The sequence below is a fragment of the Gorilla gorilla genome, chromosome 5 (assembly GCF_029281585.2).
Source record: "Gorilla gorilla gorilla isolate KB3781 chromosome 5, NHGRI_mGorGor1-v2.1_pri, whole genome shotgun sequence".
In the NCBI taxonomy this organism is placed as follows: Eukaryota; Metazoa; Chordata; class Mammalia; order Primates; family Hominidae; genus Gorilla; species Gorilla gorilla.
Window position 1 is genome coordinate 170745800 of NC_073229.2, and position 19186 is coordinate 170764985.

Sequence of the window (19186 nt, forward strand, 5' to 3'; positions counted from 1 at the left end):
AAGAATTACTAGCAATTAAGTCAAAAGACAGAATGGCATCTAACAACCTTCACAAGGTATATAAGATGAAGATTCTTTGGGGAGACTAGTATACCTTATGATAATCATGAAGCTCTATTTTTTCTTTATAATTCTCATGTTTTAAAATTATACTTCAAATTAATTTTCTATCCTTTTAAAAGTTTTTGGAATTATTTGAAATCTTTATAGATCATCTCAATACAAAATTCTGTTAGTCTCTTCTTTGCAACTTCGGTTTATGCCAAGCTATTTTTGAACCTTCATATAGACTACATAATGGTTTCTCATATAAGAATGATTGTGTTAAGTCTTAACGTTGTTTCATTTTTGTTTAAAATATGCATCTCAATTGTCACAATAATCAGATGAGGAATGAAGTTTATAACCATTTTTTAGATGAGTAAAATCAAGGTCAGAGAGTCTAAATAGCTTGCCTGTTATCATACATCTTACAAAGAATAGAGCTAAGTTGAAACCCAAGTCTAAATGCCAGTAAACTCAATGCTACAATTAGAATCTACCGGTACACTGCCCAAATAGAATCTTCTAAATTAACTTGGTGACAATTTGCATAAGTGTGAAAATGGAGAAGTTTGTCTAGTGTTCTTTCATCTGCTCTTGTTCTTGTGCTGAAACCCTCAAAACATCACCTTTCACTATCTAGAACTTCCTGCTGCAGCAAGTCACCCAGGACTGCTTCATGATCCAGATCTGAAATGTCACTCCCACCTTCTCACCATGCATCTGTCTTGTGCTTATGCCCATGTGTCTAATCTCAGCTAGAGATTTCTTTCCAGTCACAATGTGCTGTATGACCCCTTCGATGTCCTTCATCAGGATTGACAGCTATTCTATGGAATTCATTGTGTCATTTTGTAAATATCAGTCCTAGTTCCTTGTAGTTCATAACCCACAAGATTATGAGTTCTTTGGGGATAAAAACCAAATCTTAGTCATCTTTTTAGAAATACACAAGGCATAAAATTAACCTCCAGATAAACTAAACATCCAGATAAACACAATTACATTAAAGAAAAATTAATAGCTGTAACAGATGGTACAAGCATCCAAGAAGGTAAAATTCAACATGTCCTGTAGCTAATAAAAACTAGAGCAAATGAGGAAAACATGTCCCATTAGGAGGAAAGATAATTCAACTGAACCTGACCCAGAAATGACATAGATGTTAGTTAATAGACAAGAACAAGAAATCGGTTATTATAACTATATCTCTTATTTTCAGAGTGGCAACAGCCATCCAGTTTCTTAATCCTTATAATTACTATTTCTCAAAACCTCTCAAAGGCCTGAGATATTGTATCTGTTTGTGCATTCTCTTCTACTATTATCTTGTTGTAATTTACCACAGGTCAAAGTTTAACAGTTGCACTGCAATCCTGCACTAATGAGGAACTCATCACCTGCTGGTCAGCTCCAAAACTGACCCATTTTACAATGTTTGCTTTAGCTGTGGCTTTAATCCATTTGGTTGTGATGCCCCTGGTGTAGTTTTATCATGTTTATTCTGCTTGAAGTTCATTACGTTTTTTTTGATCTATGGATTTATAGTTTTTATACAATTTGGAAAATTTCAATCATTTTTTCATGTAATTTTTTTCTGAATTCACTGTGCCATCTCTGACCCCAGCCCTCACCGTTCAGGGACTCCAACTAATCTTTATTAGACAATTTGAAGTTGTTCTGCAGTATCCAAATGCTCTATTCATTTGTTCAACAGTTTTTTTCTCTATATTTCACTTTGGACAATCGCTACTGATGTGTCTTCAAATTGGCTAATCTGTTTTTCTGCAATGTGTAATCTGTTGTTAGTTTCATACTGTGTATTTTTCTTTTCTTTTCTTTTCTTTCTTTTTTTTTTTTTGGAGACAAAGTCTCGCTCTTGTCCCCCAGGCTGGAGTGGAGTGCTATGGCACGATCTCAGCTCACTGCAACCTCCGCCTCCCAGGTTCACTTGATTCTCCTGCCTCAGCCTCCTGCGTAGCTGAGATTACAGGCACCTGCCACCATGCCCAGCTATTTTTTTTTTTTTTTTTTTTAGTAGAGACGGGGTTTCACCATGTTGGCTAGGCTGGTCTCGAACTCCTGACCTCAGATGATCCACCCACCTTGGCTTCCCAAAGTGCTGGGATTACAGGTGTGAGCCACCGCGCCCGGCCACAGTGTATTTTCAATGTAGACATTGTACTTTGCATTTTTAGAAGTTCCTAAAATGAACTTATCATATTCTTTCTTTTAGTTCTTGAACATATGGAGTTCAGTTTTAATAACTGTTTTAATGTCCTCTCTAATAATTCTCTTATTTTTTTCTGACTTACTTTCAATTAGTTGATATTTTTCTTTTAATGAGACATATTTTTCTTGTTCTTTTCAGACCTGTTAATTTCTATTGGATATTAGTTATTGAGAATTTTACTTTGTTGGTAAGTAAACAAGGTAAAATTCTTGTTTACTTGGATATTTTTGTATTCCTAAAAAATATTCTTAAGATTTTTTTCTGTGATGCTATTATTTGGAAATAGTTTGATACTTTCAGGTCCTGCTTTTCAGATGTGTTGGTTGAGACTAGTGGAGCATTTCGTCTAGAATGAATTGTTCACTCTCAAGGGCAAAACTCTCTTTGTATTCTAGTCCATACCCTGTGAATTATGAGTTTTTTTCCAGTCAGGCAGATGGTAACAGGCACCATTCCCAGCCTACTGTAAGCTCAAAGAAGGTCGCTCCTTCTAAACTTGTTAGGTGGTTTTTTCCCCTGGCCTCAGGGAATTTCCTCACATAAAGGAACAGATAAGCGGTCATGAATACTGAGTCCTCCTCTCTGAAGATCTCTTCTCTGTGCAGTTCTGTCCTCTCCATACTCTGTCTGTGCAACTTCTACTTTCTGGCACTCCATTCTGTGAACGCTGGCTGCCCAGTCTCCCTGGACCTCAGCTCTGTCTCTCCCAATCAGGGCCACCATCAGGCTCTGCCTAGGTTCCCCTTCTCTGTGCCACAACCTAGCAGTAAGATGGGACAATTAAAAGGCTCAGTTTTTTTGGTTTCCATCTCCCAGGTATCACTCTCTTTCACTGTCTGACAGTCAATATCCTCATATATTATCTTTAGTTTATTAATTATTTCATGAGAGAAGGTAAATTCTCTGTTACTTCATCTTGCTTGGAAGTGGAAGTCTTCCCAAATCCCATTTTAGAGTCTGCTTCCTAGGATCATCCCTATTACTAACACTGTTCCAAGCTAGTTCCCAGGAACCAGGCTCTGGCGCTCTGAGATTTGCATGCATGAGGTTTATTAGTGAGTATTCTCAATAACATCTGTAGGGGAAGCAGGATTGGGGAGAAGGAGAAGTTAAACTGCAACGCAGTTGTAACAGAAGCCTTCATGGGTCATAAGGGAAGTTCTGGAGAGAGAAGCACCTTTCAGAGTTGCCCCATTTATATCCCCTTCTTACATAAACTAGTGGGATGCATGTAGCTCTCAGTGCAAGTATGCAACAAAGGGTGAGTGTCTCTGTCCAGAAGGGGAAATAGAACAACCCATCTGCTGCACAGATAATTGCAGCATTGTACAAAATAGGTTTGTTTGCATCCTGATGAAGCATTTAGTTACAGTTAGTCATTGCTTCTTCTTGAAGCAGCTTATCAAAACGGAAATTGTTTTTCAACTAATAACTTATTTCCATATCCCCCATTTTTTAAAGAACCTCTATTCAGAATTTCTTTTCACAGGTCATTAAAACTATAAATTCAATTTTGCCCAGAATAATGGGGCTTTCTGTGGCAGGGCCGGCAGGTTTCATATCTGCAGGATCCAACTTCTCCTTAACAGTTGTAGAGACTGAATATTACTGGACACAACTGAATGTCAGTTGTGATTTTTAATACCATTTTCAATGATCTGAAGTAAATATGTTTTGAACTCTGAAGTAGGCAGTGTGTATGTAGCAGAGAGTTTAGGAGCCTGCACTCTGAAACCAAAGTGTTCACCTATGCATTTTGACTCCATTCCCCCTGTGCTTTGGACTTTGGGCAAGTTGCTTTGCCTTTCTAAAGCTCATTTTCTTCGCTATAAAATGGGCAGAGTTTCATACTTCATAGGGTTGTGATCATTGAAGGTGTCAGAGGCAGAATAATGTGGTTATAAAGAGCATGGGTCTAGAGCCATGAGTTTGAATCATGCCTGATCACTTACTAACTTAATTTAGCCACTCTTTGCCTATGTTCCTATTTATAAAAGAGAGATTATAATAGCAAATCTCTAGGGTGTTTGTAAGGATTAAGTGAGTTAATACAGAAAAATAGCTTAGAAGAGGGTCAAGCACATAGCAAGTGCTCAACAAATGTAAGCTCTTATTATTAAGGGTTTAGGAGCTTCAAAAGTGTGAATGAATTTGGTGGAAGAAGAGTTTTTGCTTTGAGTGACCCTACAGTCTAGTAAAGGAGAAAAAACAAGGCATAAGTATTAATAAAAACAAGACAGAATATTATAGGAATTTTAAAAGATGAACAAATAAAGTTTTGCGGGAAATAAAGGAGAAGGGTGTAAATTTCCATGAAAATGTGAAAAGAACAGAACTTGAAGTGACAGTTAAATTCGACCTTACACAGAACATGTAGAATGCATACTTTCTCATTTGGCTGGTTAAATTCCAAGTAATTTTATAATTGACCTAATTGCAAAGAGGTAGCTGAGCAGCAAAATACATATAATTCCCTATGGCTGTGGAATCAAGTGTCTGAAGCTGCCTGGAGTTATGGATTTAGGAAACAGAAATGCTGCCACTCTGCCCACCCCTGCCACCTCCCACCCAGTTCCCTTCATCTAGGATTCCCATTGGTGGAGGGAGAAATCGTTGCCAATTCTCACTTCCCTATTTAGGCAGATCCTCAAGCAGAGAGACTCCTGCCTGTTTTGTTTCTGCTGATATGGGGAAGTGGGTACCTCTAACCACTTCCCTAGGGAGCAGGCGCTACTGCTGCCTGAAGCCAAATATCTCTTCCCCGAAAAGGAAGTATAGATTAGAGAGAGGCCCTACTCTGGGTAGCTTGAATAAAATGTAAGCCCTGTTTCTCAGTCTTTGACAGTTGTTAAATAGCAAGAGTTTGGAAATCCCTAAGCTCAGTCACAGGGCAATCATCTGTATGGACAGTTAGTCCAGAGAATTGGAGAGAGCACAGGTTATGGAGTGGCCAATCTTCCTCTGCCACCTACCACCTGCTCCATGTCAGGCAAGTCCCATTTCCTGTCTGCATTTCAGTTCTTTACCTGTGGAATAATAACATTAGCTATAATTCTCTGAATGCTTGGGATGAGTCAAGCATATTTGAGGTATTATTCTTCCCTTTTCACAAATAAAGAAAATGGAAGTTAAATAACTTTACCCATAATTACCCAAAAAGAGTCACGATTTAAATTCAAGTTTATCTCTAAAGGAGTTAGCACCCTTCCCTAAACCTTGCATGTAGTAGGTACTCAATAAATTACAGCTATTATTATTATTATTCCAAAGTGACATTGACAACAGTTATAAGAAAAATAAAAACAACAGTAGGACCTGTTGTCTTTTTTGCACTGCCACAATAAATATCATGTTAAGCTTTGTAGCTAGAACTATCTTAGAGAGGAACAGATTTGCTCTTATAATTATAGCCTGACCAGAACCTTAGCTCCAGAAAGAAGAGAAATTCCATGTATGCATGCTGCACTCTTAATATAATAAAGGAGAAGGAACACTGGCGTAGGAATTAATAGGCAACTTATACTCGTCACATCTTTTATGATTAACTTATTCCATTCTGATGACAACCCCCTTACTTTATCCTAATTTAATAGGTGTTTAAAAAGCAAGCTCTGAGTGGAGTAGTGATATGTTTGGCTTAAACTGGCAATGCTGACTTTAATGTGTTTAGTCCAAATTCCATCAATAAATAACCCAGCAACTTTGCTTGTCTTCGCCTGGAGTTATTTGTCCATAAAATATGGGTGGGATGTAGATCTTTTGATTTCTAAGGCTTATCTTCCCTAATTGTTTTGGCATCTTGCAGCCATTAACAATGGCTGCAGGATAGCCCTTGTTCAAGAAGAAACTCACCTCTCTATGGGGTTGGCTGCTTAAAGTTGTGCTGTTTTCAGCCAAGAGTCTTTGTATATACTTATAGCTATAAATTTGATTACTCTGACAAAATTTGGTAGTAAGTAATTTTTCTCACCATTTAGTCCTCTACTTTCATTCAAGAGAGTTCTCTGGAAATTTGAATTATGGTATAAACAAAGCAGAATCTTCATGATGTGTTCATTGTCTTTACATATATAGGAGATGTTTGCAGGGCAGTCTTGTGGTCATAATATTAACACTGCTGACTTGGAATTTATTTATTTTGCATATAGAAATACAACGAAGGGGCTGTCTGTCATCTAGGTAACCCCCAGTAGTAATCCAATAGTAATAAGATTGGGATGGTCTGACAAACCATAGGCTATGCTGAGTGGACAGCCCTGAGCATTCATTTGTCAGAGAAGTTGAAAGATTTTCTCTGCAGGAAGCTGCCTCTTGCCTGCACAGGTGGAACTGTGAGCATGTGCCCAGTCCCATGAGTGGAGGGGATTTCTTTTATTTAAAGATACTTAACTATTTCTAGTCTCATGAAAGACACCAACCAGTAGTAGTGGTCCTAAGCCTAAGGGCTGTGTGTCAGGTATCTCTGAAGTGAGGTTATACTGAACCAACACAATATTTTGTTTTGTTTTGATAAATTTGCAAGCTCTTGCAGTCTAAGCATGTCTCAGTTAAGCATAGTATCCACTACTCTGTATTTAGCTGGCCAACTTCATTCATTCACGCTGTCTGCTGCTCCTTGAAACCAGGTGGTCTGTCATCTCTGAAAGAGTGGCTCCTATTTGCTGCGCTTTGCGTCTTATCCTCAAAACAGAACTGTGAGTTAGGTATTAGCATTTCCTATTTATAAGTGAGTAAACTGAGACTCAAAGGGAAAAACTAGCCCAAGGCAAGATAACTAACAAATATCACCACTGATGACTGAGCCTTAAGCCTGCGCCCTAATAAGTTTCATTTTACTTGGTTCTGTCTGTGTCATCTGGCCCCTGGACCTTTTCTGGAAAGTCTATAAAGGACCACCTTTGCCCATGACTTGGACTCACTCTTTCATTCGAACAACAAGACACCTTATTGGTTTTATTACAGATATCATCACCTAGCCCTCAGCGACTCAAGGTGTCATTATTTTGCCTTCCTTACACCCACTGTGTTAATTTCTGGACCCCAGGTTTTCAAGCCATTGACAATTTCTGCGTGTCTGTAATGTCTCCTTAGTAATTATTGAAGGTACTTGTTATATTTAGCCAAGAGAATAACTGGGGTGGTACTAGGATAACATCTACGTTCAAATAGCTGAATATTCAAGAGTCGATATATGTCTATGGTTCCGAAGGGCAAAGCCAGGCAGTGTAGGTCCTGCAGAAGAACTCCAATTAATCAGGGCTGCCCAGTAATCCTAATGTCAAACCCGTGCCCCAGAACCTCGATTTCTCCCCAGACACCAACTCCAAGATCCTCCACGGGGATGTGGGATTTCAGTTTAGGCTCTTGCGTCCCTCTGCAGCCACAGGCCGCAGAGCCCGCCCCCAGGGCCCCGCCCCCGCTCTCCGGGCGCTGGACGCGAGACGCCGTCTCCTGGCAACCCAGACGCGGAGCCTGAGCGCGCCCGCAGGCTCTTTGCTCAGAGCTCAGCCCTACATAGATCGGCTTCTGCCATGGCCTCCAAACAAACCAAAAAGAAAGAGGTGCATCGTATCAACTCGGCGCACGGATCGGATAAATCGAAAGAGTAAGGGACCTCTGCCTGTCTGTCCCTCCCCTGGCCTAGCCCCTCGACCTCACCACTAGTTCTGGGGCTGCCTCCCTGTAGCAAACTGTGCCAGGGCAGAAGTTTAGTGGCCTCCTCGCAGCTTGTCTTCTCTGGTAAACCAGATCCTGGAGGTGCTCGCTCTCATCTTTCTCTCTTGCTTGTCTTGACTCACTTCTTTTCCCAGAGCCCCTGATTTTCTTGCTTTGGGTGTTCAGCTCCCATGGGTGAATCTGCCACCCCTCCTCTTCTTCATAGCCCTCTCAGGCAGTTAGAAAGGCCATAGCTTTCCTAAGAAAGAGGCATATCTCAAATACTTCTGGTTAAAGCCACATCTGCATGGCCCCGGAAATGATACAGACAGCGAGGGACAGACAGACATGGACACATTACACCTTAATGGTGATTTTCTAGTTTGCATCTGCCCAGTCCAACGACTACGATCTTTAATCAGATATAGTCAGACGTAAAGTGGCTTCTAAACCTTAAAACAGTATAAATGTATAGTTCATGTTACTAACATTTACTCTGAGAAAGTAAACAGACCCTCGCTCATGGAATTTTTATGGTGCCTTTGTCCTGGGCTGGTGTTAGGTGTTGTGTCTTAGGATGTACTTCCCCATGATTATTATTTTCTGTGGTCTGTTTCCCTAGAGATACCCAGTTATCCACAGCATAGGATTGGGGCTGTTTGAACTTACACCATTTCTAACGTTCATTCCCACTGTGAGAGAATCCCAGCTGCCAGCCCTGCTTCAGTGGGATCATTCATGTTCTTCATGCTCTGCCTGATGGGGAGGGCAATGCAATCAATCATTTCAAATTGAATTCTTACATCCTTGATGCCTGTTTCTCCATTTCCTTCCCTGGCTGAAGAATTCCACATTGGACTGATCCCTATGATTCACTGATCCCTAGGATTTAAACTCTTTTTCTTTGTGAATTCTTCTCCCAGACTCATTCCCATGTCTGTGAATCTCTAGTCCCTTAGTTCTAACCTCTCTCATAAGCAGGTTTCCAGTTACCCGGCAGATAATCCATTCATTTTACTAGCTTAAATTTTAGATATTACATATATAAGTAATATTACATATATAATTTTATATAGATATTACATATGTAATTTTAATAGGATTGCTTTACTTCTGTGTACCAAAGTCAGGTCTTTTCAGCATTGTCTAATGGCTTCCATTCCTCTAGGTCCAAGGCCGAGGAGGCCTTTCAGAATCAGGCCTCTATTACTTCTCTAACGTTACCTTCCACTAGCCTTCTCTCCACTCCCTGAGTCATCTCAGGATTGTTCCCACCGCAGGGCCTTTGCACTTGCTGTTTCCCCTATTGGAAAGCTTTTCTGCTCAAATATCCATATGGTTTTCCCTCTCCCTTCCTTCAGGAGTTTACCTAAATGTCATTTTCTCCTGTTAGCTTCTTTGGCCACCTGATTTAAAATTACAACCTCTACTTCTCTGCCAAAATAAAACAAAACAAAACAAAGTTCCCTGTCTTCCTTCACCGTTTTATTTTTTTATTGACTTTTATTTTTTTGCTCATTTAACATGCTATATATTTCACTTCTTAAAAACTACGTTTTTTTTTTTCATTTGTCTTCCCAATAGGGAAGGCAGGGATTTTCCTTTTCTATTTTACATACTGTTGAATTCTTAGATAGTTCCAAGGTCATACATAGTAGGCACTCAAAAGTGTTTAGTGAATGAATGAATGACTCTCTTAACTAGGAGATATTAAAGGATTGCAAAAGAATTTTGAGTACACCCCTCCCCCACGCGCGCGCACACACACACACACACACACACACACACACACACACAAATAACTAAGTCACTGATGGTTACAAGTAATGCACATTGAAGGCTCACAACTCTTTAGGAGCTTCGGGAAAATCTTGGACTTTAATGAGTTTATATCCTGAAAGAGATGTGACTGTTAACTCCCATAAAGAAACTTATCAAACCAGACACCATAAAACACATTACTTGCCCTGATCCTTTGATGGTTGTATTACACAACAGAAACTAGATCCCTGCTGGTAAGATGCAAACTCTCTTCTTACTAAGACTTTCTATTTCTTTTTGAGATGGTAATAAATGTGTAACATGTTTTTTTTCTAGAAAATATCTGAATTATATCAATAAAAATGTATGCACACATTTATGAAAATAGAAGAGGAAGGGCAAAGAGTTATTTTTAAAAAGCTAAGATTTGTTAGAGACTATTGAGCATCAAACACCAAATCATTAGATTTTTCTGCAGCATTAAATAATTGGATGTTAAGTTCATTATAAATCAAGTCCATCCTCTAAGTTTAACTGAAGAACTAATCACAGAACCTAAGCTAACCCATAGATGTAGGACAAAGTGTTACTCAGTATGAGGCATAGGGATCAAAGTCTAGCAAGGCTCTAGTATGATTGTTATTTAAAATACACTGGGAGATTTAGAGTAAGTTTTTATGTCATTTTACCACACCTTGTGTTTACATATCCAATAAATGCAATCAACTCTAACATGGTCCAGGATACAGAAATAAAAGAAAAAGTCTTCAGAGCCTTGAAAATGGCTACGCAATAGAATCTTACACTCCTAGAGATGCCATCTCTGACATCTCTCTTTTGCCTTAAGATTATGTGTCAGACTGGGAATAAGTGCCATGTTTGGCTTTTGCCTCATATGTCAACTAGCACATAAAAAAAGTCACCATGTGCTTACTAAATGAGCTGATAGTTTTGTTATCCACCTTGGTTTTCATTCCTTCTGAATTTGATTGAAGCCCAATTCTCCTTCTCTTTCCTATTTGATCTGCTATTGGCAAAGTTCAAAAACTGAGATGTTACAACTGATTACGGTAGAATAATCTATGTTCATATTCATAAGTAAATATAACTTTGAATCACCAAGAAAAACTATTCCAGGTAACTAAGCTGTAAGTTTTTACATTAGATTAAACAATTTCTATTTTATCTATTTCCTAGTTCTCTGTATCAGCCAGTATGAAATCACTATTCTAGGGTTCACTCTGGCATCAATTTTTTGACAACGGACAAATCATTTTCTATTCTGACATTTAGTTTTCACTTCTTTAAAGGGAGGGTCCTTTAATTGAAATTGCTCTTACCCCAGCATGTCCTGTTCTCCCTTCCCTGCTTTATATTTTCCACCAGTTCTAAACTTCCATGATTCTATCAGATATATTTTTTAACTTCACTGGGTCCATAATAAGTGAGGGGATTTTGTTACAGTAAAATGTTTAAAACCATGGTTTAACTGATTGTTCTGTTATCATCTTTTAACATAACAATTTTTAACATAAGATAACTTTAACATAACATCACAACTGTCACAGATTATAACTCATTGCCAGTATCTTAGTTTGAGCTGCTGTAACAGAATACCATAGACTGGATAGGTTAAACAACAAACATTTGTTTCTCACAGTTCTGGAGGCTAGAAGTCAACAAGCAGGGTGCCAGCATGGTCAGGTTCGGGGAAGGCTGTCTACGTCAAGGGTCCCCACCCGCTGGGGCTGCGGACCAGTACCAGTCCATGGCCTGTAAGGACCTGGGCTGCGCAGCAGGAGGTGAGAGGCAGGGGAGTCAACATTTCCCTCTGAGCTCCCCATCCTGTCAGATTAGCAGCGGCATTAAATTCTCATAGGAGCGCAAATCCTATTGTAAACTGTGCATACAAGGGATCTAGGTTGTGTGATCTTTACAAGAATCTAATGCATCCCCCTCTCCATCCATGGAAAAATTGTCTTCCACAAAACTGGTCCCTGGTGCCAAAAAGGTTGGGGATGGCTGCTCTAATTAATTCACAGATATCTGTCTTTTTGTATCCTCACATGCTAGAGAGAGAAGGCTAGTTAGTTCTGTTACTTTTCTTATGAGGACAATAATCCCATCATGAGGTCCCACCCTCATAACCTAATTACCTCCCAAGGGCCCCATGTCCTAATACCATTCCATTGAGAATTAAAATTTTAAGATGTGTATTTTGGGAGAGGAGACACAGATATGCAATCTGTAATATAAACTAATAACAATTAGCAATTATAAACAAATTTAAATTAATTGATCAATCTAATTGATTTGAAAACTAATAAGTGCTACAAAGATTCATTCACCAATTAGATGCCACTGGAAGGATTTGTAGTGATATCAAGACAAAAATTTGATCTTCTTCGACGTACTAAATATAATTCTTTGTGTATATCATAGACAAGACAACAGAGACAAAAGAAGTCATGCAGTTTAAGTATTGACAGTATTAATGCATACACTTTATACACTAAAATACTTGGAACCTTAATGGGAAGCTTGAGATAGGGACACAATTTGATGTTTATACTCATAAAATTTTTTTCACTTCCAAAAGGACATTCAAACCAAGATTGAAAAACAGGTCATCTGTTAAACTAACGGGAACCATATAGCCTTGTAGATTTGTAATTATAAAATAATATTAAGCCTCTTTCAAAAACAGAATGGAATACATTTCATAATTTTCAAGTTAATCTAACTTATGACTAAAATGAACATCTAAATTTTATAGAATTTTAAAAAATGATCAACATGTCTCTCTATATGAAATTTGAAAATGATACTATTACAAAAGCTGAATTCAAGATTTAATACAATGAAAACAACATAAAATAGAGGAACAAATATCTTGCTGTGTATTAGATTAAGTGAATTCTTTCTTGGTTGTCTGAGGCCCAAGAGAGAGATGATCCAATGAAACTATGCAATAGAGGTTGGTAAGTAATATGTTCCTCTACCTGCAGCATTCAGAAAAGAAACCTCCCCAGAGTCAGCAGGACACATTAGGGAGGTGCTCTCTGTAACCCCAGGTCCAGTTCACATAGCTCACACCAGAAGGCAGAGCTAAGAAGGTGAAACTGTCAACAACCCAGGGGTCAGCTGAGTCTTGTGATTTCCCCAGGTGACCTGTGTGGAGCTCAACAACTATAGTCAATTAACAAATTTAAAAGGTCGGTTGGAGCAAGCATCCCCCAAAGTTCTACAATGTGGCCAAGGACTTTGATTGTACATTGTTCTTTTTTTAATAGTCATTCCAAATATCGTGAGATGCATTGTTACAGGAAGTCCCTTGCCCTCCTAAAAGCCACCCCACTTGTCTCTAAGGAGAATGGCCCAGTCCTCTCCCAAGTCCACACAGGGGAGGTGATAGCATTGCTTTCGTGTAAATTATGTAATGCAAAATTTTTTAAATCTTCGCCGTAATACTTTTGTATTCTGTTTTATTTTGAATGATCAGCCTTTGTGGCCCCCCTTTTTTTCCCCCAACTTGAGATGTATGAAGGCTTTTGGTCTCCCTGGGAGTGGGTGGAGGCAGCCAGGGCTTACCTGTACACTGACTTTAGGCCAGATGAATAAAAGTGCACCTTAAAAATGACAAAAAAAAAAAAAAAAAAGATCAACTTCAGTGACAGAAACTTTCCCAGAGGATAGCTTATTCTTTATGCTTATTTCCCAATTGTTTATTAAGAATTGCCCATGCTGAAGTCACTGGTAGGCCCCAGATAATAAGGAATTCTGAAACATGATGCTTTCTGTCAAGGGATTTACACTCTGGGGCCAGGGAAGGGAGAATTCATATAGAAGTAACTAGGAAATATAGAGTAATGCCGCACTTGACAGGAGAAACTTGTTGGAAGTCATAGAAGGAATCATGCGTTGGTGTGGGGGTAAAGTAGAGAAATCATGAGACTCCTAAAATGAGGGCTGTAGGAGTTAGAGGAGAGGAAGAACACTTCCAACTGGGGCTGGTTTTTCATTGCCTCTGTCTAATAGCCACTCTTCAATTTCAAAAGGCACAGGTTAGTGGGGTGGTTAGTGCAGGCAACAGAAATGTGGGGCACAGGTCATCCAAGTTGAATCATGAAGCGTCTAAGATAAGTATCCAGCAGAATGACAGGGATAGATTAAGGAATTCAAACTATATGTAGTGGGGAAATACAAATGGTTTCAAATATCAAAATGGTGATTTATGATGTATAATTTGACAATTGCATGGAATTTATGCTGGATTAGGAATCAAGGTAGCAAGAAATAGTGATGGTCTGAGATAATGGGAGAATGCGTGATTCTTGGTCCTCCTGATGATAGTGAGGAACATATTAAAAGCGATGTGAGTGTGCACTGTGCACAGCAGATCTGTAAGGTGATTGTGGTTTAAGACTATACAAGCCACATTCCCAGTCTCCAGTTGCAGTTTTAATATATGATGATGATGTCCAGACCAGGATGCCATCCTGTCTGAAAAAGAAAATAAAGAATGTGTAAATAAGATTCAGTGACAGATTTCTGAATGCCTCGCTTTATTTATTTTGCATTCTCTCCAGGGCCTGAATATATATTTTATATTATATATTTCATAAATGCATGTGTAATTTAATTGAGTTGAACAGCAAACTCAGTGCAGGAGCTAAACCATAAACTCCCTGACTCAGAACCAGACAGAAACTGGGACAGCCCAGAGGGAAAAGGCCCTGTCACAGTCATCTGCAGCACCCGGGACAACACTTGGCACAGATTTGGACATTTTATGAATGTCAGTTGTATGTTTTTAAGTGTAAAAAACGTAGCAAAATTCCATGTTTAATGAGGATACCCCTTTATTTTTCATAGGGCCTTTAGTTCTCCCTTTGAAATAGTCTCAATCTGAGCACTTGGTTGATTCCATGCCTTTGCTATTGTGAATAGTGCTACAATGAATATACACATGCATGTGTCTTTATGGTAGAATGACTTATATTCCTTTGGGTATATACCCAGGAAAGGGATTTCTGGGTCAAATGGTGGTCCTGTTTTAAGTTCTTTGAGAAATCTCCAAATTGCTTTCTTGGAAATGGCTAAACCAATTTACATAGCCACCACCAATGTATAAGCATCCTCTTTTCTCTAAACCTCACTTGCATCTGTTATTTTTTGACTTTTTATAATATCCATTCTTAATGGTGTGAGATGGTATTTCACTGTGGTTTTGATTGGTATTTCTCTAATGATTAGTGATGTTGAATATTTTTTCATATGCTTGTTGGCTGTCTGTTTATGTCCTTTGCCCATTTTAAGTGGGGTTGCATGTTTTTTGCTTGTTGATTTAAGTTCCTTATAGATTCTAGATATTAAACTATTGTCAGATGCATAGTTTGCAAATATTTTCTTCAATTCTGTAGGCTGTTCATTTACTTTGTTGATAGTTTCTTTTACTGTGGAGAGGCTCTTTAGTTTAATTAAGTCCCACTAGTCAATTTTCAATTTTGTCGCAATTGCTTTTGGAGCCTTCATCATAAAATATTTTCCAGGGCCTATGTCCAGAATGGTATCTCCTAGGTTTTCTTCTAGGGTGTTTTTTTAAATAGTTTTACATTTTCCACTTAAGTCTTTAATCTACTTCGGTTGCTTTATGTATATAGTGAAAGGAAGGGGTCCAGTTTCAATCTCCTATAGATGGCTGGCCAGTTATCCCAGTACTGTTTATTGAATAGAAAGTCCTTTCCACATTGCTTGTTATTGTTGACTTTGTCGAAGATCAGATGGTTGTAGGTAAGTAGCTTTATTTCCATGTTCTGTAACCTGTTCCATTGGTCTGTGTGTCTGTTTTTGTATCAGTATCATGCTGCTTCGGTCACTGTAGCCTTGTAGTATAGTCTGTAGTTGGCAAACATGATGCCTCCAGCTTTGTTCTTTTTGCATAGGATCATCTTGGCTCTTTTTTATATTTGGGCTCTTTTTTTGTTCCATATGAATTTTATTACTTTTTTCCAATTCTGTGTAAGACATTGGTATATTGATAGGAATAGCATTAAATCTCTAAATTGCTTTGGGCAGCATGGTCATTTTAACAATGTTGATTTTTCCTATCCATGAGCATGGAGTGTTTTTCCATTTATTTGTGTCATCTCTGATTTCTTTAAGCAATGTTTTGTAATGCTTGATGTCAAGTTCTGTCATCTCCTTGGTTAGCTGTATACCTAGGTATTCTATTCTTTTGTGGCTATTGTGAATGGGATTGCATTTTTAATTTGGATCTCAGCTTGGACGTTTTTGGTGTGTGGAAATGCTACTGATTTTTGTACGTTGGCTTTGTATCCTGAAAGTTTGATGAAGTTATCAGGTTTAAGAGCCATTGGGCTGAGACTTTAGAGTTTACTATGTATAGACTCATATAGTCTACAAAGAGAGATAGTTTGACTTCCTCTATTTCTATTTGTATGCCTTTTGTTTATTTTTCTTGCCTGATTGCTCTGGCTAAGACTTCCAGAGCTATTTGGAATAGGAGTGGTGAGAGTAGGCATCCTTTTCATGTTCTAGTTCTCAAGGGGAATGCTTCCAACTTTTGCCCATTCAGTATAATGCTGGCTGTAGTTTTTCATAAATGGCTCTTATTATTTTGATGTATGTTCCTTAAATGCCTAGTTTGTTCAGTTTTTAATGTGAAGGGGTAACAGATTTTATCAAAAGCCTTTATTTAGTATATTGAGATGATCATGTGCTTTTTGTTTTCAGTTCTGCTTATGTGATGAATAATGTTTATTGATTTGCTTTTGTTGAACCAACCTTGCATCCTATGAATAATGCCTACTTGATTGTGGTGAATTAGCTTTTTGATGTGCTGCTGGATTTGGTTTGTTAGTATTTTGTTGAGGATTTTAGCATCTGTGTCCATCCAGTACATTGTCCTGAAGGTTTTGTTTTGGGATTTTTTACATTGTGTCTCTACAGGATTTGGTATCAGAATGATGCTGGCCTCATAGAATGAGATAGGGAGGAGTCCCTCCCCTTGATGTGTTGGAATCGTTTCAGTAGGATTGGTACCAGCTCTTTGTATGTCTGGTAGAATTCTGCAGTGAATCCATCTGGTCCAGAGTTTTTTTCTGGTTGGTAGGTTTTTTTATTACTGATTCAATTTTGGAACATGTCATTGGTCTTTTCAGGATTTCAGTTTCTTCCTGGTTCAAACTTGGTAGGTTGTATGTTTCCAGGAATTTATCCATTTCTTCTAGGATTTTTAGTTTGTTTGCATAGAGCTGTTTGTACTAGTCTCTGAGGTTTTGTGTTTTTTTTGTATTTCTGCAGAGCCAGCGGTAATGTGTTTTATTATTATTATTATTATTAATGTAGCTAACAGTCTATCAGTCTTACTTATTTTTTCTGAAAAAAGAACTTTTGGTTTTGTTGATCTTTTGTATGGTTTTTTGTGTTTCCATTTGTTTCAGTACATCTCTAACTTTGGTTATTTCTTCCGCCTTCTAGCTTTGTGGTTGGTTTGCTATTGTTTTTCTGGTTCCTCTTGTTGTGATGTTAGATTGCTAATGTGAGAAGCGTCTAACTTTTTGATGTGGGCATTTAGCAATATAAAATTCCCTTTTAACACTGCTTTAGCAGTGTCCCAGAGAGTCTTATATGTTGTACCTTTGTTTTCATTAGTTTCAAAGAATTTCTTGGTTTCTGCCTTAATTTCATTGCTTACACAAAAGTCATTTCAGGAGCATGTTGTTTAATTTCCACTTCATTATATGACTTTTAGAGATCTTGGTTTTGATTACTTCTTATAACACTGTGGTCCAAGAGTGATAGGTATGATTTCAAAATTTTTTCAATTTGTTGAGAATTGCTTTGTTGTCGAAGACATGGTTGATTTTACCGTATGTGCCATGTGAAAATGGGGAGAATGTATTTTCTGTTTTTATTGGGAGAAGTGTTCTGTAGATGTCTGTCAGGTCCATTCGGTCATGTGTTGAGTTTAGATGCTGAATATCTTTTTAAATTTTCTGCCTTGATGATCTGTCTAATATTGTCATTGGGGTGTTAAGGTCTCCCAGTATTATTGTGTGGTTATCTAAGTCTCTTCATAGTTCTCTAGGAACTTGTTCGATGAATCTGGGTTCCCCAGTTTTGGATGCATATATATATTTAGGAGAGTTAAGTCTTCTTTTTGAACTGAACTCTTTATAGTTATTTAATGGTCTTCTTTGTCCCTTTCGATCGTTGTTGGCTTAAAGTCTGTTTTGTCTGAAATAAGAATAGCAACTTTTGCTCTTTTTTGTTTTCTATTTGCTTGATAGATCTTTCTCCATTCCTTTACTTTGAGCCTATGGTTGTCATTGCATGTGATATGGGTCTCCTGAAGATAGCATGAGACTATCTTGAGTCTTGCTTCTTTGTCCAACTTACCACTCTGTTCCTTTTAAGTGGGGTGTTTAGCCCATATACATTCAGGGTTAACAATGTGTGGATTTGATTCTGTCATCAGGTTGTCAGTTGGTTGTTACGTAGACTTGTCTGTGTAGTTAATTTATAGTATTAATGGTAGACCTTACTGTGTAGTTTCTTTATAGTGTCAATTCCATAGTTGATTTATAGTGTCAATGTAGGTGATTTATAGTGTCAATATACTTCAGTGTCTTTTTGTGGTGGCCAGCAACAGTCTTTCATTTCCATATTTAGCACTCCCTTAAGGACCTCTTTTAAAGGAGGTCTGGTGGTAATGAATTCCCTTAGTGTATGCTTGTTTGAAAAGGATTTTATTTCTACTTCAGTTATGAAGTTTAGTTTGGCTGGATATGAAATTCTTGGTTGGAATTTCTTTTCTTTAAGGATCTTGAATATAGGCCTCCAATTTCTTCTGGTTATAGGGTTTCTCCTGAAAGATCTGCTGTTAGACTGATGGGATTCCCTTTTGGCAGTGAATCTATCTGGGCCAGAGCCTTTTCTGGTTGGTAGATTTTTTATTATTTAGGGGTAGGTGACCTGCCCCTTCTCTCTAGCTGCCTTTAATATTTCTTTCATTTGCATTAACCTTGGAGAATTTGATGACTATATATCTTGGGGATGGTCATCTTGTATGGTATCTCTCAGGGGTTCTCTGAATTTCCTGAATTTGAATGTCAACCTCTCTATTGAGATCGGGGAAATTTTCATGGACAATGTCCTCATACTCTGAGATCATTTCTTTATCCTTGTCTATTCTGCTGTTAATATTACTAATTGTGTTATAAAATTCTTGTAGTGAATTTTTCAGCTCTATCAGATGAGTTTGGTTTTTCCTTAAAATGGCTATTTCATTTTTCAGCTCTCGAATCATTTTACTGGATTCCTTAAATTTGTTGGATTGGTTTTCAACTTTCTCCTGAATCTCTGCAATCTATGTTACCATCCAGATTCTGAATTCTATGTCTGTCATTTCAGTCATTTGAGTCTGGTTGAGAACCATTGCTGGGGAGCTAGTATGGTCATTTGGAGGTA

The 19186-nt window shown here is 38.1% G+C and overlaps 1 protein-coding gene across 1 annotated transcript in view; it reads left to right on the top strand.

The window, feature by feature from the left end:
- Positions 1-7736: 7736 nt before the first annotated feature.
- ADGB (androglobin) overlaps positions 7737-19186 on the top strand; it is a 208058-nt gene continuing 196608 nt past the window's right edge. Inside the window, exon 1 of the mRNA XM_004044802.5 lies at positions 7737-7880. Coding sequence (XP_004044850.4) covers positions 7807-7880 — 74 coding nt within the window. The 5' untranslated portion in view covers positions 7737-7806. The remainder of the gene's footprint in view (positions 7881-19186) is intronic.